The sequence below is a fragment of the Acanthochromis polyacanthus genome, chromosome 8 (genome assembly GCF_021347895.1).
Source record: "Acanthochromis polyacanthus isolate Apoly-LR-REF ecotype Palm Island chromosome 8, KAUST_Apoly_ChrSc, whole genome shotgun sequence".
Taxonomy (NCBI): Eukaryota; Metazoa; Chordata; class Actinopteri; family Pomacentridae; genus Acanthochromis; species Acanthochromis polyacanthus.
Genome location: NC_067120.1, coordinates 27,384,528 through 27,406,906, shown reverse-complemented (window position 1 = coordinate 27,406,906; position 22,379 = coordinate 27,384,528). Strand labels below are relative to the sequence as shown.

The window sequence follows — 22,379 nt, the reverse complement described above, 5'->3', positions numbered from 1 at the left end:
ATAGCCATACGGCTAATTTCCATCTCAAGTCCAATTGGCAGGTCAAAGATAAAGAAATTACAAATAACATAATAAAACAATAACTGAACAAAGACATGCAAAAAAGAAAAACAAACAAACGATAACACATAGTGCACATAGCAGACAAAAACTGGGGTACCAAGGCAGCTACCAAGCAGTAATTGATTAACATTTACACATGATTATGTTGCCAATATCTCCTTGTTGTTACTGCACATATCCCTCTATCAGTATTGCACATTGTTATACTGCACTTATCCCTCTGTCACTATAACATAAGATTCAACTACATATATCCCTCTGACACTATTACATATAATTGTATTGCTCATTTCCCATTGCCACTATTGCACATGATAATTTTGCACATTTCTCTTAATCACTTTTATGCATATTCCTGTCTACATTACATAAAATTATCCTATACATATCCCTTCTAACATTATTGCACGTATCCCATTATCACTTTCACTCATGATCTTTAAACACTATTATACAGGACTATATTGCACGAAGTATACGCCTACACATTTAAAACAAATTACAGTCCTCAAGAACAAGCGCCATCAACAGGCAAACAAATTTTCAAGGCGTTTTGATCACAGATCTGATTTTCCAATAGCCATTCTTTGAGATGTTTAGTAAATGAGTTAAGATGTGGTTGTTCATGAATGCCTGATCAGTTCTCTTCAACTTGTGAAAATAGTTGAAAGACAACATGGCGGCAGTCCATAAGCGGGCTCAAAGTAGACTGTACCTTCTGTGGAGACTTTGGTCATTTAATGTCTGCACTAGGCTGTTACAGATGTTTTATCAGTCTGTGGTAGCCAGCATCCTGTTCTACGCAGTGGTTTGCTGGGGTGGGGGCATTAAAGCCAGGGAGCACTGCAGGCTCAATAAGACCATCGATAAAGCCAGCTCGGTGGTGGGCTTAGAAATGGAAGAGCTGCAGTTGGTCGTGAATAGGAGGATGAGGGTCAAGATTGACTATATTCTAGCCAACCCCTCTCATCCACTCTATGATGACCTGCAGGATAGAGTGAGCACCTTCAGTCAGAGGCTCACCCTTCCGAACATTAAAACGGAGCGCTACAGACTTTCCTTTTTACCCACCGCCATAAAACTGTACAACTCTTAAGAACTCTCTCCCGAAGTGCAATGCTGTCCTTGTTTTTGGCCCTGGTACATCACACAGAAGTGTGATGTCCGCTGTGTTTCTTGTGTCCTTGTTGATTTTAGCTCGGTTTTTATGTTTATTTGCTTTATTGCTATTTACACTATTGCATTGTGCTGCTGGAACGTCTTAATTTTCCCTCAGGGATAATAAAGTTAATCTCATCTCTTTTCTCATAGTTGTAAAGAAAGTTACCTGTACTGTCTGTCTTCTATGACTCTGAGGGAGAAACGAACTTGAGTGATGCCATCATGGGCTTGGAAGCTGCAAATTAATAAAAGAAAACCTGCACTGCAAACTGGAGGTTTGAGGTTTTTGGAGTTTGATAGACGGGTTGTAATGAACACTGCCATCCAGTTGCAATGTGGGAAATTTCTGAACCAGCTTTTTAAAGTTTGGCTCATATTGAGGACTAAAACTCAGGATGTCTGGATCTCTGCTGTATTGATTTTGATCTCGGAATTAAATGCATCTGTCATTCCAACAACTTTAGGAAGTTTATTACTAAATCATGGTTTACCAATTATTGTTGGTGATCCAGCCCTGTCTGATTTGTTCTGGAGTTTCAGAAACTGTTCATCCTTTACAATTATCTGATGTTAAATTGTGAAAAATGCTCCAAGCATTGTTTTTTCGTGTTTCTATCAAAAGAGGGCATAGGGTACTTTGCTATCTGAGGTATGTTAGAATGTTTTTTGTTTATTTATTTTTCCTCAGACAACTAATGCAATTGAAAACACACAAAGTTGTTTTCTTTCAGTTTGACCTTATGATAAAGTTTTGTTATGGTAAACTCTGTGGTGAATTTTACCATGATGATAGGAATTGAAAGAGATAAGACTACCACTTGATCACGACATTAAGAGAGCGACAAAAAAATGTGGAGCTCGTTGTCTTCTCTAATTTTAACCAATCAGTACTGAGCACCGCACAGAATTTTTTTTTAGACCTGCTCAGAGTAATGATCCCAGAGTGTGTTCTTTTTCCCCCCTCAAAGAAACAGCCCTGAAAGAGGTTCTGTGGAGCGTGGTTATTGTTGTTGGAGCATGCACAAAGTTTCGGTCCACCCTAAATGGTCCACGCGTTCCTGCAGTAAAAAATGGCTTACTTTCACTACAAATAATTACAGACACAATGGTGAACAACCCTGCTTGTATTAGGTTTCTGTCAGAGTAGCAAAATGGTACAGCACCTGGATTACACGTTTATTGCAGGGCAGCATTTTCTTTGATACTAGAGGACAACTGCTCTGCAAATGAAGATGCCATTGATGCAGTTACTTGTCATCCATTAAAAGCATAACAGAAGCAGAACGATGAGCTGAGAGTGGTAGGGATATCGAATACAGTTACCTCAGCTCCCTTGACCCTGCAGCTGTAAACATACAAGTAGTTTCCGAAACTTCAACCTGAGAAACCGGTTGATCTCAGATCTCAGTTCTTGTCGAAAACATCAGCCGTCAGTTGGTGTGACCACAACTCAAGAAAAAAAAAAGCAGTGCTACAACTTCCAAAAGCTGATGCATGATCTAATTTTTTATTTATTTTTTTTTATTTTTTTTTTGCTGCATATCTCTGTTGAGTTGTAGCGCGTGCCAAATCAAACTTGGCCTTTCCAGAAATACCAGCTGCTTAAATTTCCGTCTTCTGCTTGTATCTACAGTTTTTTTTCCTGGATGTACAAGGTGTATGTTGAAATGTAAAAATACCGCACTGAAAAGATTTTTTCTGTTACTTTGGCAACAGCTCCCTCATTGGAAACTTCCAAGGCTGAACGCTAAATGCATCTGTTGTCACATTGCTGGGATAATGCATGCTCAGGAGGGAGGGCACTCGCTCCAGTATTTCAAACATGTGATCAGTGTTGCACACCAGTGTCAGTGAGCGTACACTGGACCTTCAATTGTTTTAGGTAGCAGTGTCATTTGTTGAATTAGAGACTTTGTCCTACTCATCTTGAAAATTTCTATATCACTTAAAGAAACTTTGACTCTGCATTTTTTGGATTTTTTTTTAAAACTAAATGTGAACTTTATTCGCACTACAAGTTGCTTTTCTCTCTTGCTTCTTTTCAGTTTACTGACAACATATGTTATAATTTTTAGAATAATCTCTTATCTTTGATGAAGGTTTTTTTCTGTGTTAATTGGCCCATTTGTCCCATCAGCTTGGGTCCTTCTTGAGGATCTACAACCTTCGAGCAAATCCAGGACACAGCACTGTCCCGGGCCTCACTAGCAGCCAATCAGTGGAGGTGGATCATCTGGCTTTTCACCTGCACGGAGGAACGTCATATGGCAGAGGGATACGGGTTCTCCCAGAAGACAGTCTCGATGTACAAGAGCTAAAGAGGTATGAATAGAGAACAGGGATACTCTTGTAGAGTAAAAGGACACTTTCATTACTGTAAGATCTGATGCTCAATAAGATCTGATCCTGGTTGTGCTGCATTACAAAACAAGGAAAAGACCAAAACAGTGTCGATGTGGACAAGATGTGTGTAGCCACACTCCTACAATGACTGCTATTGATTCAGATCAGGCCAGTATGGACCATTGAAGAATATTGACAGTAGCACAATCGCCGCACAACTAGAAGGTCCTGGGTTTGAATCTCAGCCTGTGATCTTTCTGTGTGAACTTTGCATGTTCTTCTTATACACACGTGGACAAAATTGTTGGTACCCCTCAGTTAAAGAAGGAAAAACCCACAATTCTCACTGAAATTACTTGAAACTCACAAAAGTAACAATAAATAAAAAATTTATTGAAAATTAAATAATCAAAAACAGCCATTACTTTTGAATTGTTGATTAACATAGTTATTTAAAAAAACAAACTAATGAAACAGGCCTGGACAAAAATGACGGTACCTCTATAAAAGATTGAAAACTATTTGACCAGAGTGACATGATTAACTCAGGTGTGTCATTTAATTGACATCACAGGTGTTTCCAAACTCATAATCAGTCAGTCTGCCTATTTAAAGGGAGACAAGTAGTCACCCTGCTGTTTGGTGAAAAGGTGTGTACCACACTGAACATGGACAACAGAAAGCGAAGGAGAGAATTGTCCCAGGACATCCGAAAAAAAATTATAGACAAACATCTTAAAGGTAAAGGCTATAAGACCATCTCTGAACAGCTTGAAGTTCCTGTGACAACAGTGGCTGATATTATTCAGAAGTTCAAGACCCACGGGACAGTAGCCAACCTCCCTGGACGTGGCCGCAAGAGGAAAATTGATGACAAATTGAAGAGACGGATCATTCGAATTGTATCCAAAGAGCCCAGAGCAACCTCCAAAGAAATTAAAGGTGAACTCCAAGGCCAAGGTACATCAGTGTCAGATCGCACCATTCGTCGTTGTTTGAGCCAAAGTGGACTTCATGGGAGACGACCAAGGAGGACACCACTGCTGAAAAAAACTCATAAAAAAGCGAGACTGGAATTTGCAAAAATGCATGTTGACAAGCCACAAAGCTTCTGGGAGAATGTCCTTTGGACAGATGAGACCAAACTGGAGCTTTTTGGTAAGGCACATCAACTCTATGTTCATAGACTCAAAAACCAAGCATACGAAGAAAAGAACACTGTCCCTACGGTGAAACATGGAGGAGGCTCAGTAATGTTTTGGGGCTGCTTTGCTGCATCTGGCACAGGGTGTCTTGAAAGTGTGCAAGGTACGATGAAATCTGAAGACTATCAAGGCATTCTGGAGAGAAATGTGCTGCCTAGTGTCAGAAAGCTTGGTCTCAGTCGCAGGTCATGGGTCTTCCAACAGGACAACGATCCAAAACACACAGCCAAAAACACCCAAGAATGGCTGAGAGAAAAGCGTTGGACTATTCTAAAGTGGCCTTCTATGAGCCCAGATCTGAATCCCATTGAACATATGTGGAAGGAGCTGAAACATGCCATTTGGAGAAGACACCCATCAAACCTGAGACAACTGGAGCTGTTTGCTCATGAGGAGTGGGCCAAAATACCTGTTGACAGCTGCAGAACGCTCATTGACAAATACAGAAATCGTTTAATTGCAGTGATTGCCTCAAAAGGTTGTGCAACAAAATATTAAGTTATGGGTACCATCATTTTTGTCCAGCCCTATTTCATTAGTTTGTTTTTTTAAATAATTATGTTAATCAACAATTCAAAAGTGATGGCTGATTTTGATTATTTAATTTTCAATAAATTTTTATTTATTGTTACTTTTGTGAGTTTCAAGTGATTTCAGTGAGAATTGTGGGTTTTTCCTTCTTTAACTGAGGGGTACCAACAATTTTGTCCACGTGTGTACCTGCTGGGTTTTCACTAGGCTCTTCCTCCCACAGTCCAAAAACTTGCTGAGGGTAATTGGTGATTCTAAATTGTCAGTAGGTGTGAATGCAAGTGTGATTGTTTGTCTCTGTGTATCCCTGTGATAGATTGGTGACCTGTCCAAGGTGTCCCCTGCCTTCACCCTAAGTCAGCTGGGATAGATTCCAGCCCACCGCAACCCTAATGAGGATTAAGCAGTGTATAGATAATGGATGGAAGGATGGATGCACGCTCTTGTGATGCCATAGTATTTCATTAGTAATTGCAGTTCAACATTTCAATCACTTTTTTGGCACAAATGCTATTTTTAAAAGTCACCTTATGTAGAGACACAGTAAAACAATAACACTCTTGTGGAGGTGATCAGTTCATCAAAGACGAAGACAGACAAATTTGTGTCTTCAAATCAGATATTTCTTAAAAACGTATGGGATTTGGGGTATGGGGTTGGATTTACTATAATGAATTACTTTGGTCATCAATAGAAGTGATATAAAGAAGAAGAAACTGGAAATATACTTTTGCCATTGATACAGTGAGTTACACTGTCAGCTGCAACCTGAGCTGTGTTTTGCATTAGTTTGAATTTTGAAAAATTAAGTTCCCTAAATGAACTATTTACGCGTTCTTTTTTTGAAATCTATATGTTTCCATTTTTGTATCAGAATCTCAAAATTCCAAAATTCTGATGCACACCATCATTCATGATCCTGATTATGAGATTATAAGAGTTTTGTCATACTTACAACATATTGTACTATCTCATGTACAGTGCCGTAAAAAAAGATTTTTTTCTCAAATTCTTATTTTTTGTATATTTTCCCCACTGTAATGTTAAAGATCATCAATCAAAGCAAATATCAGACAAAGATAATTCAAGTAAACACAAAATGCAATTTTTAAATGACAATTTTATTTCTTATGGAAAACAATTACTCAAAACGACCTGACCCTGTGTGAAAAAGTAATTTCCCCTTAAATCTAATAACTGGTTGGGCCACCCTCAGCAGCAAAAACTGAAACCAAGCATTTTCTATAACTGACAATGAGTCTTTCCCATCCCTGTGGAGATATTTTGTCCCAGTCAAGGATGAACAGCCTTTTTAAGGTCATGCCACATCATATCAATCGGATTCGAATACTAGGCCACTTTACAACCTTCTTTTTGCTTTTTTTAAGCCATTCAGAAGTCAGGTTGCTGGGGAGTTTTGGATCTTTGTCCTGTTGCATACACCAAGTGAGCTCCAGGTTGAAGTCAAGAACTGATGACTGAACATTCTCATTAAGGATTTTCTGGTAGAGATGTAATGAGATACACACCTTCCAAAAATTTAAACTTTTGTCTCGTCAGTCCTTAAAATATTCTCTCATTAGTCTTGTGGCTCATTCAGATGTTTGTTTGCAAAAGTAAGATGAGCCTTTATGTTCTTTTTGGTCTGCGGAGGCCTGCAGTTCTTTAGATGCTGTCCTGGGGAGCCTTTGTGACCTCCTGGATGAGTCGTCGCTGTGCTCTTGGGGTAATTTTGGACAGCCAGCTATTCCTGGGAAAGTTCACTATTGTTCCATGTTTTCCCCATTTGTAGATAATGGCTGTCACCATGGTTCACTTTAATCCTAAAGCTTTGCAAATGACTTTGTAACCCTTTCCAGACTGATATATGTCAGTTATTCTATTTCTCATCTGTTCTTGAATTTGTTTGGATCGCAACATTTTGTTGCAGCTTTTTGAGATTTTCTGGCCAACTTCGTTTTGTCAGACAGGTTCTATTTAAGTGATTTGTTGATTGAACTGGTCTGGAGGTAATCAAGCTTAGGTGTGGTCAGTGAAATTGAACTTGCTTTCTAAAAAACTGTGATTAGCCACAGTTAATTCACGATTTAACAAGGGGGACAATTACTTTTTCACATAGGACCAGGTAGATTTGGATAAATTTTTATCCTTAAAACATTAAGTCATCATTTAAAAACTGCATTTTTGTTTACGGGCTGATAAGTGGTGTGATGATTAGCATTTTCACCTTGCAGCAAGAAGATCCCTGGTTCGCATCCTGGCTGTCCCGGGATCTTTCTGCATGGAGTTTGCATGTTCTCCCTGTGTATGCGTGGGTTTTCTCCGGGTACTCCGGCTTCCTCCCACAGTCCAAAAATATGCTGAGGTTAATTGATTATTCTAAATTGCCCGTAGGTGAGAATGTGAGTGTGATTGTTTGTCTATATATGTAGCCCTGCGACAGACTGGCGACCTGTCCAGGGTGACCCCTGCCTTCGCCCGAGTCAGCTTGGATAGGCTCCAGCAACCCCCGCCATCCCAGTGAGGATAAAGCGGTGTATAGAGGATGGATGGATCCATGTTTGTCTGTATATGTAGCTCTGCGACAGACTGGTGAACTGTCCAGGGAGTACCCTGCCTTCGCCCCAAGTCAGCAAGGATAGGCTCCAGCCTCCCCGCGACCCTAATGAGGATTAAGCGGTGTATAGATAATGGAAGGATGGATGGGTGGGTGGATGGATGAATGGATGGATTTTTTTTTTTTTTACTTTGGTTATCTTTGTCTAATAGTTTAATTTTGATTGATGATCTTCAACATTTGATTGGGAGAAATTTTCAAAAAGATAAGAATTTAAGAAATGGACAAATACTTTTTCACAGCACTATATATTTTTGGCAAGTTTCAAAATTTCCCTGAAAATTCTCTAGTACGACCGTCATCCCAACTAAGGTAGTTTTTTTAAATGGCATTTATCTGGCTTGATACAAAGGACAGCAATACAACACCCCAAAATACAGTCTCTCCTTCAGTTTTACAGCATTATGCAAGTCTAGAAATCTGCTGTCAAAGTCTTGTGCTGATTGTAGACTGTTGCCTTCTTTTCTCTCCCTGTACAGCACAAACAGTGCAAACAGCTGTAGCATCTCATAGCAACAAGAGCCAGAAGCTGTGTGCTATTTATGCTGGTGACACAACAGCAGTAACTTCATTAATTATTCAGATCTTCTGAGGTGTCATTGTGGTTTAATGTTCCCTTAATCAACAAAATGTTTTTCTAAAAGCAAATATCTGTAATGTGGTACAGATTCACATTTTTTACAGTGTAATGATTGGGAACAAAGCAGTGGAACTCAATATAAATCCATTTCCAATGGATCCTGTCCAGCATTTCAAATGCACTTCCATTGGAGAATCACAACAGGTTTTTCTGGCCTATCAAGTGCATTATTACAGAGAGTTTTCAGTTTTGCTGCTTCATGACATGTAATTATTTTTAAAAGTGCTGTAAAAATGAAGGTATCCAATCAATTAGGTAAATTTTAAAAAAAGGCAAACATAAAATGTATCCTGCCGAGCCAAAGGTTTGCTGTACAAGCCGCAGTGTGTTTGGTTTTGAAACTGTATTTTGGGGTATTGTATTATTATTATTATAAATGCCATTTTATACAATTACCTTAAGAAAATTCACCTGCAACATATCTTTCTCAGAGCAGAGCTGTTGTTTCTCTGAACAATCTACATGTACAGAACACAACGTGTTGTTTTCACTGGAGGTCTATATTGGAATAAAGGCCCTACTGCTAAGCTTCGCTGGCCAAGGGCTCCAACCACTCACAAAGCCCAATCTAACTCCTTGACCCTGATTTACTCACTGCTAGTTAATCACGTAAATACACATAGAACTTAGTAAATTCATGGTAAACAAATCAGACAGATAAAATATCTAAATTAAATCTCATCCTTGACTCATTTTCTCATTTCCTCTTTTTGAGTTAGTAATAAAATCAAAAATAAACTAAAAAAACAAGCAGTTACTTTTTTTCTCTTTTGGTCGAGCACCTTCAAAAAAGCAAAAACAGTTTCCCCGAGTGTGTGTATTTAAAAAATTATCTGAGATAAAAACTTTATATTCTTTTCTATGCCAGAATTTAAATCCGAACTAAATGTTCAAGTTTTAAGGAGATGCTTATTGAGAGGAGGGTTTAAGGGAAGACAAAATTAAAAAGATGATTTAAAGTGTTTCTGTGTGTGTTTTTGATCGTACCTCTCATAATCAGAACTCATTTTTTATGTGTGTGTGTTTGTGTGTAGAGTCTTGGAGGCCTTCCCACATGATGACATGAATGAACCCTTTGACCTGAATGACTCAGCGCTATTGGAGGTCTGGAGCACTCCACCAGAGTCGCTGGGTATGAAACAGATCTGCAAGACACGCTTTGTAGTGTCCTGGGGCCTCATTTATAAAACATTGCGTAGGATCCATACTAAAAGTTTGCGTACGTCGAAAATCTGAAATGGGCATACGCCAAATATTCTGATTTATAAAACTGTGGGTACGCACAGTTGCACGCAATTTCCCCTTTATAAATCACACACCAGCTGGAAGATTGCAGGTGGATCCACCTCACATCCCGCCCACAACAAACCCACATTTTACCATGAATGGTCAATGCGAAGTCACTCAGGAATGTATTTGCATATAAATAAGCTGCTGATCCACGGCATTTTACGCAGCACCGGCCTGCAGTCTTTTCCCTGCTGTGCGTCAGGATGAATGAGTCATGTGTTGACCCAGGCCACCGTACCACTAAATTTGTTATGATCATGTCCAATGTACAAATAATTTGTACATTGATTGAATGTACATTTTTTCGGTTCACAAATTCATTTTCACTCGGAGCCCTTACAGCAACACGAGTGCAGTCAGTTACGCCGATTACATTTGGGAAACCGGACATTGATGCAAATTGCCGTTTAATGTTGGGCTGTTCCCGACCCACAGTGTAAGGATACCTGATGTATCCTTACACTGTGGGTGTAAGGATACACCTGTGGCTCAGGTGGTAGAGCGGGGTCGGCGGTTCGATTCCCGCTCTCACCTAGTCATGTGCTGCATGCCGAAGTTTCCTTGGGCAAGATTCTAAACCCCGAATTGCCTACCAGTGACTGTTCCAGAATGTATACTGACTGATGGTGCAGGTTGATTAGCAACCTGCACATTAGTGTGTGAATGTCTGTGTCTGCGTGAATGGGAGCAATTGTTGTAAAAGCGCTTTGAGTACTCTGATGAGTAGAAAAACGCTATATAAGAGCAAGTCCATTTACCATTTACCATGTTTATAATGTCATCCAAAACAGCTGGCATTATTGCGCTGAGGGATGGTTGTGATATCCCAGACTTAAAGGACATCATTTAACTGTATATCAGACCCAAACGGGATTTAGACAACAAGTGTAACCACATGTATTCTTCATATAAAACACATACCTGTCGGCCAACTCCCGCTTAGAAGGAGCCGGTCGCCAGAAACCCCTGAGCCATCAGCACCTGTATCTGTACTGGGATGGCTTGGTTTTGGCGGGTGGGTCGGTCTAAGACAGGGCCCAGTTCAGCACATAGATCCAAGAGCACTGCTCTAAGGAATCTAAATCGGCCTATTAACCAGTCATCATGGGCCAGGAAATCTCAGTGTTCCCTGAAATCTCTCTCCATTCTTATCTACCATTTATGTGACTTCCAGCAATGCCAGCGCATCCATTGTGCCACATCTGTCACCAGCTATTTGTCCGCTTGATCAGCGATTGGACTGATGGTCACATGCCTTTTCCAAATTAGTAATCAATCAGTGCCACTCACCGCTCTATATCATTTGAAGATGGAACTTTGATATATGAACATAGTTCTGCAAATACAGTCGTAGGCCAAATGGCACATTATCGGAACATCTACAACAATGAGGGTTTATGATTATCCGGCTCTACAAGTCTAATATATGATGACAATAAAGGTTTGAGATCAATCTGGTTTCAATTCACCACTTCACCCTCCGGCACTGCCGTTCCCTCTGTCTCCAAAATGTGCGTAAGCAAGCATCAAAGTTGGCGAACTGGTGCGCATATTCTCACGCCAAGTTTGTTTTTATAAATCACAACCTTTGCGTAGAAAGTGGCATACGCCACTTTGTAGCCCTGTTTTTTGCGTACGCAAGCTTTATAAATGAGGCCTCTGATCAGTCGGTAGCCGCAGTTCCTCTTTGGTCACTATATGCTGCTAATGCTGCAGCTCGGATATGATACTTAAACTTCTTCTGATGAGTTTTTGTGGAGATTTTCAATCATGCCAGACTCTACAGATTTTTCTTTCTTTCCACTGCTTTGGTCTAGACAGTTTGCAGCATTCACAGGCTAAAAGGAAATAGGTTATGCATTTGAATTGTTAGGCATTTGAATTGTAACTTATATGTTTGCTTGAGGGGCTTCACTTTGGCGTAGTGGTTAGCACTTTCGCCTTGCAGCAAGAAGATCCCTGGTTCGTGTCTCGGCTTTCCCGGGATCTTGCTGCATGGAGTTTGCATGTTCTCCCTGTGCATGCGTGGGTTTTCTCCGGGCACTCTGGCTTCCTCCCACAGTCAAAAATATGCTGAGGTTAATTGATTCCTCTAAATTGCCCGTAGGTGTGAATGCGAGAATGATTGTTTGTTTGTATATGTAGCCCTGTGACAGACTGGCGACCTGTCCAGGGTGTCCCCTGCCTTCGCCCGAGTCATTTGGGATAAGCTCCAGCACCCCCCGCGACCCTAGTGAGGATAAAGCGGTGTATAGAGAATGAATGGATGGATGTTTGTTTGACTCTTTATTTAAATTGTTACCAACAAAGTAACAATTTTAACTGGTTGAACTAAATTCCTACACAACAAACCAACTACCATATTCCAATCAGCCTGTGCTGTACTTTGTCATTATCAAAGCTGTCAGGCTAGCACACTGAGCTGAAATGGTAAGCATGATAAACTATTATGTAAACTGCATATTAGCATGTTGATGTTAGAAATTAGCCCCAAGCTTTACTGTGCCAAAGTACAGCCTCAGAAGGCTGTGTGTTTTTTCCAAGAAACCTCAGGGTCTGTTAAATAACAAGGAAATTTACATTTTGTATTTTCATTTTGTTAACTAACAACAATGGTAGAATGATATGAGTTGTGACCATTGACCATACTGTGATAAAATCCAAAAAACTTATTTTGCGATGGATGGATGGATGGATGGATGGATGGATGGATGGATGGATGCTGAAGGGAGCTGCTTCCATTAGCTGGGTCTTCCAAAAGCCCACACATCACTGAGGATGCAGTACAAGTCCAAACTTTAAATGTGGCCTGAAGATTTCCACACAGACATACAAACTGCTTGAAAAGACCTCTACAAAATCTTTGTGAGCAGATCCGCAGGCCTGATTTCTGTTGTGTAACAAATGTCTTGTTGAACAAAATATTTATGGCAATTTTATTGCACAAGAAGCACGGATGTTGTTTTTCTTTCTTTAATTTCTCCAACAAATTGTCATTTATACACTAATTCCTTCAGTTTAAACATAACCGTGATCAAGGTTGCTTATTTTAAGCCTGTGTTACTTATTGCTTGTTGATTTGCCTGCACTAACATCAGCTTCAGTCCTTCATGGTTTCTTTGTTTTTATTTTAGATGGTGAAGCAGTAAAGTCCAGCACAGGTATGAAACACAGCAGTGCAGCAGCTCAATAGATGTGGTGGAAGGTTTAACAGTCCATATGTGTAAAATGAAACAAAAGCATCCCTTGGAAGCTTTTGAAGTACAGATAATTACTCATATTGCCTGGTCTTTACAGGTGTTAATTACTATGTTTTAATGTTAATCAAACTTGTAAATGTTGTAATGTTTCATTTCTCATGTATTTTTCTTCAGAAGTCTAAAAAGTGTTTGACTACAAAGCTCAATAGTGCTTTTCCATTTTTTTTCAAGATCAGCATTTTTTCTTTTGTGCTTCTTTGTGATCAGAGAGGGGCGGCACTCCTGACATGCCACTAAAGACACTGTCTGAGCTGAAGCAGTGTGAATTGGGTGGAGTTCACTATGTCAGAGCCCAGCTGAGGTCGTATGAACCACGCAGACTCCACCAGGCTCTGAAACTCTACTGCAGCAAGTGCACATCAATGTAGGCAGACACTCACACCTGGTGGTAACAATCGATCTTTATTTAGGGAACTTATCAGTACAAGACAAAAGGCTGTCAGTGGATGTTGATACACACAGAGCACATTAGGATCAGCCTGACATATCTGAAGGCAGTGCTCCAGACTGCGACTAAATGGTCGCATTTTGTGACTAAAATCTGAGACAGTGCGAGTAAATTTTTCATCTACTTGCGCATGTGCGACCAGTAAATTTGCCGATTTTTTTTATAATTGTTACTGAATATTTTTTATTGCTGACAAACTTTTACTTCAGCCCTGTAGTTGACAGTAATGCACAAAAGCCAACCGACATTAACTCCAAAAGAAGAAGAAAGGCGACAAACACCAAAGAAGAAGGCGGGCCAATGTGTGTGAGAGCAAGGGGGGGTGAATGACCGTTGTGATTGGCCTATGTGTGAAAAGAGGCAAGTCTTGGGGTTATCGCAAATCCACAGGTTTCACATAACTCTTCTAAACAATGAACAATGACGAAGAGGACTATAGCTGCGTGTCCACTAGATGCGATTTTCCTGCACGGCAATAAACCGCATCTGAAAATCGCACGGATGGCAGGCGGTCAGGAGCGCACCACAACATTGTCACATGACAGCGCTGGAGCAACAGCAGGCCAGTGGTCATGTGACAGTGCTTTCAGCTTGACTATCCGGCAGACGAGTTGGAAAAACACAGCGGCTCAGACGAAAACTTTCCCTTTTATTTCGAAAACACTTCAGCGAAAAGTATTTCTGAAACCATTTGAAAAATATTTCTGAAAGCATTTGAGGTGAGAAACAGGCTGAGGTGTGCAGCAGCTGAATCTGTCCTCGTTTTAGTTCACCGATGACTAATTCAGATGTTTGAGGACAGTTTCACAACGCGTGGAATCTCAGCACGCCGCATCAAATTTGCAAAACAGAAGTCCAATTTACTTTTTGCAAATGAGCTGCGGCCCGCTCTGGGAAAAAAGACACCGGATCGCAACTGGAAACACACTGGCATGCAACATGCGGTGTGTTTCCAGCTGCGTTCTGGTGTGTAAGCTATTTATTATAGTGTGTCAACTGCAGCACAATAAAATATGATTTGAAAACATTATAGTTTCTGTTTTCACTTACTTTTTTGAACTCAAAGTGGGTAAAGTTCACTGCTACTGCAGCTCCAAAAGATAAAGTATAAAGAAAGTACAAGAATAACTTTTTTATATGTAGAAGACTATATACAGAGCCCTCCTCTCTCCCAGCACCTCAATGGAGTCCAGGGGACAGCCACAGACTGAGCTGACTTTTTATAGGCATTGGATGGTGATTTGATTTCAGCAAGTGTAAATAATTGCAGTGAAGAAGTTTGGTTTGTAAGATATTCAGATTATTATTTGAATGAACTAAAATATCTCATTTCAGGCAGGAAATCCCAGATGATGAGCTGGTGGCAGGAATCTTCTCTGAGGCATCCAGTGACTATGAACCTTGTAATGCCCCACCATGGGCGTTACTGTCCGCCTTCCTCACAGATGCCCCAGGGTCCCCAGATCGAGTTCTGACACTTCTTCAGCCCAAACAGCTCATGTCTGAAGTCAAAACCAAGGAGTTCATCTTCCTCATGGGTAACACTCTGAACCAATGTGTCCACAGGGGTATTTTTCGAAAGGGTTAGGGTTATATCAGGACCTTAGGCATGGGCAGTGTCATGATAGGTGATTGACAGGTGCTCTTTAACAGAAAACCATTACAGGCTGCTCCTTTTTATCCTAAAATCACAGATCTTGGTGTCTTGTAGGTACAACTCTTCAGGAAATGTGTCGACTAGCAGCCAGCTCCCAGAACATCATCCCAGTGAGGTCATCAGGACGTCAGATTACTCTGCTTGACCTGTCAGCACCTTTTCTGTTCAGAGGCAGAAAGAGACACTACGGGTCAGTGATAAGCCTCACACAGTATTAGAGTAGAGTTACTGCTTTATTAAGAAATGTGTTTTTGGATGCTTCGGTATCCAAATGCACTGGATCGTCGGCAGGACATTTTGCAATGTAAAAATGAACTCCTCAGTTCTCTTTGGTAAAGAACTTATGCAGTGGAAATACTGTCTCTGAATGACCTTAGACATATTCCGGTGAGCATAACAAAGAGACTACTCAGATGAAGCAGACACCTTTCTTATCTTTATCTATCAATGGCCCATGTGAAGGCCTGGGATATATTAGATCTTAAGTTAGTCCTTGAAGTTACCATCTTGGATGAGCATTTCAGACAATAATCAAATTACAATTAACAGACAATGGAAGCAGAACATCTCAGAAAGGCCTGTATGGTGTTGTTGGTCAGCAGTGGTGAGTACCTGCTGGCACTGGTACAAAGAGGGTGAAGCCATCCATTGTACATATTATTATTATTACTGTAATACAGATGTTTATTGCTAATATAATAATGCTGATGGTGTAACAATGTACATTTCCCCGGTGTGGTAGCAGTGAAGGATTATCTTTTCTTGTCTCATCAAAGAATCTGTGGCATAATGTCACCAAAAATTCTAACAATGGTAATGGAAAAGATGAATCACAATGCACAGTGCATCACCCTGCTACATGTAAGGCTACATAAATGTAGATGTAAATTTGACACCTACCAAAACATTTCTTCCAACAGATTTTCAATGCAATAGTGCTCCATGATTGCAGTGACCTGTTTTAGTAGGATAATGCATCCTGTACTTTTCTGATCAGCTAACATGCACACTACCAGTCAAAGTTTGCACACACTTTCTCATTTCATGGTTTTTCTTTGTTCTCTTTTTTATTCTATTTACATTGTAGATTCTCCCAGAAGCCATCAAAGCTATAAATGTATGCATATGAAATTATGTAGTAAACCAAAATAATGTGAAATAAGTCAAAGCAAAAATGTTTTATATTTTAGATTCTTCGAAATAGCCACCCTTTGCTTTGACTACTGCTTTGCAAACCTTTGGCATTCTCTCGATGAGCTTCATGAGGTAGTCACCTGAAATGGTTTTCACTTCACAGGTGTGCCTTGTCAAGGTTAATTTGTGGAATTTCTTGCCTGGGATTGGGGCCATAAGTTGTGTTGTGCAGAAGTCAGATTGGTACACAGTTGACAGCCCTATTTGACAACTGTTAGAATCCAATTTATGGCAAGAACCAATCAACCAAGTAAAGAGAAGCAACAGTTCATTATGTTAAGAACTGAAGGTCAGTCAGTCCAGAAAATTGCAAAAAAAAACAACAATTTAATGTATCCCCAGTCCAGTCGCAAAAACCATCAACCACTACGACCAAACTGGCTCACATGAGGACTGTCCCATTAAAAGAAGATCAAGAGTCACCTCTGCTGCTGAGGATAACTTCATCCAAGTCGCCATCCTCAGAAATGGCAAGTTAACGGCACCTCAGATTAGAGCCCAGATAAATGCCACACAGAGTTCTAGTAGCAGTCACATCTCTATATCAACTGTTCAGAGAAGACTGCACCAATCAAGCCTGTATGGTCAAATAGCTGCTAAGAAACCACTAGTAAGGAAAAGCAACAAGCGGAAGAGATTTGTTTTGGCCAAGAAACACAAGGAATTGACATTAGACCAGTGGAAATCTGTGCTTTGATCTGATGACTTCAAATTTGAGATCTTTGATCCACCCGCCATGTCTTTGCAGAAAAGGTGAATGGATGGTCTCTACATGCGTGGTTCCGACCATGAAGCATGGACAATGAGGTGTGATGGTGTGGAGGTGCTTTGCTGGTGACACTGTTGGGGATTTATTGAAAACTGAAGGCACACTGAACCAGCATGGCTACCACAGCATCCTGCAGCAACCTGCCATCCCATTTGGTTTGCGTTAAATTAGACCATTTATTTTTTAAAAGGGCAGTGACCCCAAACACACCTCCAGGCTGTGTAAGGGCTATTTGACCAAGGAGGAAAGTGATGGAGCGCTGCGTCCGATGACCTGACCTCCACAGTCACCTGACTTAAATGCAATCCAGATGGTTTTAGATGAGATGGACCGCAAAGTGAAGGCTAAAGGGCCAACAAGTGCTCAGCATCACTGGGAATTCCTTCAGGACTGTTGGAAAACCATTTGTAGTGACAACCTCATGAAACTCATCGAGAGAATGCCAAGAGTGTGCAAAGCAGTAATCAAAGTAAAGGGTGGCTATTTTGAAGAATGTAAAATATAAAACATGTTTTGATTTATTTCACACTTTCTTGCTTACTACATAATTCCATTTGTGTTCATTCATAGTTTTTATGTCTTCAGTGAGAATCTACAATGTACATAGTCATGGAAATAAAGAAAAAACATTAAATGAGAAGGTGTGTCCAAAATTTTGATTGGTTGTGTACACTGATGGAGATCAGTAAGAAGACAATATTGAGATGATGATTTCGCAGTTGGGCTTATGTATCATGTAGCATTGTGGAGCATCTCTGATTGTGAAAGGCAACTTTTCTTTTGAACACTGTGCTCTGTTACACAGTGTGTTACTGTTCAAAAGTCCACAGAGCCCCCAAATGCCAGACACACAATCTGCGACCAGTAATGGCAACTCCTGCAGCGACTTCTACTCATTAATAATTTCCTATGTGTGCGTGTGTTGTAGGTGTAAGCGGTGCTCTGAGACTGTATTGAGGGAGCCGAGTGCTGAGGGAGTCGAGGTGATCGATGAGAAGATCGTTGCAGGAGGTGAGGCAGAGTTGTGGAGGTGGAGAAGAGACAGAAAACGGCTCACACTAAATTGTCTGTTTCCAGTTTGTTGTGTTGCTGCATATGGCCAAACAGATACAGTTTTGTATCTTATATATGTGTGTATATATATATATATATATATATATATATATATATACACTATGGCATGCCTATGGCATGCCGTTTAGGAAATTATATATATAATGAAAGTTGATATATATATAATGAAACTTGATATATATATATAATGAAACTTGATATATATATAATGAAAGTCGATATATATATAATGAAACTTGATATATATATATATAATGAAAGTCTATATATATATAATGAAAGTCGATATATATATAATGAAACTTGATATATATATGAAACTTGATATATATATATATATATATCGACTTTCATTATATATATATATCAACTTTCATTATATATATATATCAACTTTCATTATATATATATCAACTTTCATTATATATATATATATATATATATATCGACTTTCATTATATATATATCAACTTTCATTATATATATATCAAATCTTTTTTTCCTACCGAGCCCCGGAAGGGACATGTCCGTATGGCGAAGCGACAATGAAGGACACTCACCCGGACGAGAATTTTATTGAGTTTTATTTTGAAATCGGCCTGAAATACACAGACATTCAAGCAGTGCGATGCGCTAAGAGTCTGCCATGCAGACCAGCGATCCTGATAATGGTAAGTTTTATTTCTCCAACATCCTGCTGTTATCCTACTATGAATACGCTAGCTACAACAGTCCCACATCAGTATTATGAACGTTCCGCCAGCTAACGCGGTCCGGACACCGGATCACTGATTAGAGGTTGGCGTTGAACTATTGTTTGCCAGCCAGTTAGCCGCTGGTAAGCTAACAAGCTATGAAACAACTCCTTATAAAACCGGAGGAAAGCAGCAGCAATATTTCATTACCAGACCTGTGTTCAGAACCTCCCACGCTGTTACACAATGACCCATTAATCATATTACTGAACTATATGGTTATCATTGAAATTTTCCTTGAAGAACCAGTGAACTCTTTGCGAACACATTTTAATTTATGTGTTGATTATGTTTCGTATCAGTAATACAAGTCTAAAAAACTGATTCAAATGATCAAGTTAACACAATGAAGTAAAGAGTACTGGTAATCTGCAGCTATTTTCATAATTTCAAGGTAAAATTCTGATGTGTGATTTTCTAGCTTTGCAGATGTGGAAATCCAATGCACTGATTTCTTATACACAGATGCTTTTGGTGTTTTTTGTTGTAAAATAAAACAAGGCATTTATCACTGTTGGAAATTATTACAGGTATTATTTGTAACACTTTCTAACATTGTATGGACAAAGCAATAAATCAGTTAATGGATAAAATCATTTGTATTACAGATGCTATCAACAGCATGTCTTGTTCATTTTATTTAGTTGTCGGCCTTGGATGATGAGGTCCAGTTACCAGGAGCACCAGTCTGCAGCTTACTGGTTCCGTCCTGCAGCTCCTCCACGCTGTCCTCCTCTCTACAGACCAAATCAAGTAAGATCTGTTTAGACTATGCAGACATCAACATGATCAGTATGTTATCTTTTGACCCATCCTAAAATCACAAAATAGAACATTTACTTTAAGTTAACTGTGTTTATGAAAATAGAAAATAATTACTGACAACTAGTACTTTCTGGTGCTTTTATGCAGGAAAAGGGAACCAGGAAGCTGCTGTGGATCCTCTGCAGTATCTGGAGAGGTCAGAGGAACGGTTCTTGGAACAGATCGGAAGACACCAAGACGTGACCTCTGCCATTCTCCAGAACATCCAGAAAATGAATGAAAACCTTGGTTGCACTGATGGGACGCATGGTGTCGGTGCTGGAGCAACTGTCCCAGAATTAAACTGCATTGTTGACTATTGGCTTTTCTAGAAAATAAATCTTTTTTAGTACTTCACCTGTTTTGTATTTTACCCATGCACTTTGGGTGAATAAACAGAAATTTGGAATGAGAGATGCAAATTTTGTCTATAATCTACAGAGACTTTATTCAGTGTTCAGTACACACTTTTGTTACACACATTTTGACAGATAAGCAGTTGTGCTTTTCAAGCAGATTTTAGTCAGAAACATCAGTAGCATATATTGTTGTTTTTTTACTGTTACACCAATCTAGGTAGATAAACTGCACTACTGCAGCAGATATATTGAAATGTGCTTCTATTATGTGTCTACATACACTGCTCACAAATAGTTATTCAACTTTTGGGTGAAATTGATGGAAAATATAAAAAGTGCATGCTGTATTGATATATCATAAAAGTAGGGTATTTAACTAGAAACATGCAATAGTGATTTCCTCATCTCAAAAAAATTTATTGAATCAAAAGCTAACAACAGTGGAGGGTATGTCACAATAAAAATGTCTCAGTTTGGACAGAACAGCAGCCTTCAGCTGAAATCCAGTACAGTTGTGTCCCACCAGTGGCGTGATCATGGATGTGTCCAGGCAGCAGCTGACCTCTGCCTCGTAATTAGCCTTAAGACCAGCTATAAAGATAAACATAGATATTATCATTATCATCAACATATGGTGCATGTGTTTAACCTTTAAGCTATGTAGGGATGCAAATGTAGTCGAAGCTAAGTAGCTAAGCTAATGCTAACACGTTCAGTGTTCAGAATCAAATCATCTCTAAAAATTACCTGTTTTCTCAAACGTAGTCGCCGTTCCCTGTGACAACCATGAAGACGGATAGATAATCACAGAAGAGCTCATCTGAAGAGCAAATGTCCAATAAGGTTCCTGTTTTTGTTTGCCATGTCCTTCCAGGGCTCAGTAGGAAAAAGTCTGAATATATGGAATGAAACTTTGAATAGATGGAATGAAAATCTGAACATTCTATATTCCGACTTTCATTCAATATATATCGACTTTCATTCAATATATATCAACTTTCATTATATATATATCAACTTTCATTATATATATATCAACTTTCATTATATATATATATCGACTTTCATTATATATATATCAAGTTTCATTATATATATATATCAAGTTTAATTATATATATATCAAGTTTCATTATATATATATCAAGTTTCATTCAATATATATCAACTTTCATTATATATATATATCGACTTTCATTATATATATATATCAAGTTTCATTATATATATATATATATCAAGTTTCATTATATATATATATCGACTTTCATTCAATATATAATTTCCTAAACGGCATGCCATAATATACATATATATATATATATATATATATACAAAAAAATAAAGGAACACTTTTTAATCTAAGTATTGCATCAAATCAGTGAAACACGTGGGATACTGATCTGGTCAAGTAAGTAACTGAGGGGCTTTTTAGTCAGTTTCAGCTGCTTTGGTGTTGATAAAATTAACAACAGATGCACTAGAGGGGTAACAATGAGACAACCCCCAAAACAGGAATGAGTTTACAGGTGAAGGCCACTGACATTTTTTTCCTTCCTAATGTTTTCAGACTGTTTTTCACTAGTTTTGCATTTGGCTAGGGTAAGTGTCACTTCTGGTAGCATGAGGCGATACCTGGACCCTACAGAGGTTCCACAGACAGTCCAACTCCTCCAGGATGGCACATCAATGCGTGCCATTGCCATAAGGTTTGCTGTGTCTCCCAGCACATTCTCAAGCGCATGGAGGAGATTCCAGGAGACAGGCAGTTAGTCTGGGAGAGCTTGACAGGGCTGTCGAAGGTCCTCAACCGATCAGCAGGACAGGTATCTGCTCCTTTGTGCAAGGAGGAACAGGATGAGCACTGCAATAGCTCTACAAAATGACCTCCAGCAGACCACTGGTGTGAATGTCTCTGATCAAACAATCAGAAAGAGATGTAATGAGAGTGGTCTGAGGGCCCAGCGTCCTCTAGTGCCCGCTGTGCTCGCTGACTGGCACCGTGGAGCTCGGCTGGCATTTGCCATAGAACACAGTAATTTGCAAGTCCACCACTGGTGCCCTGTGCTTTTCACAGATGAGAGCAGGTTCACCCTCAGCGCATGTGACAGGCATGAAAGGGTCTGGAGAAGCCATGGAGAATGTTATGCTGCCTGTAACATTGTTCAGCATGACCGGTTTGGTGGTGGGTCAGTGATGGTGTGGGGAG

General features: G+C 39.6%; 1 protein-coding gene across 7 annotated transcripts in view; it reads left to right on the top strand.

The window, feature by feature from the left end:
• The window catches only part of pot1 (protection of telomeres 1 homolog), a 132,653-nt gene that overhangs the window by 97,903 nt on the left and 12,371 nt on the right, over window positions 1–22,379 (top strand). For 6 of the 7 annotated variants that reach the window (XM_051951558.1, XM_051951559.1, XM_051951560.1 and 3 more), the window contains exons 11-17: window positions 3,362–3,546; window positions 9,595–9,692; window positions 12,985–13,011; window positions 13,318–13,474; window positions 14,894–15,096; window positions 15,270–15,405; window positions 18,107–18,189. In XM_051951558.1, the coding sequence (XP_051807518.1) occupies window positions 3,362–3,546; window positions 9,595–9,692; window positions 12,985–13,011; window positions 13,318–13,474; window positions 14,894–15,096; window positions 15,270–15,405; window positions 18,107–18,189 (889 nt within the window). Of the gene's footprint in view, window positions 1–3,361; window positions 3,547–9,594; window positions 9,693–12,984; window positions 13,012–13,317; window positions 13,475–14,893; window positions 15,097–15,269; window positions 15,406–18,106; window positions 18,190–19,651; window positions 19,761–19,919; window positions 20,226–22,379 lie in introns of those variants that run through there. The other variant, XR_007943623.1, reaches the window with a different exon arrangement.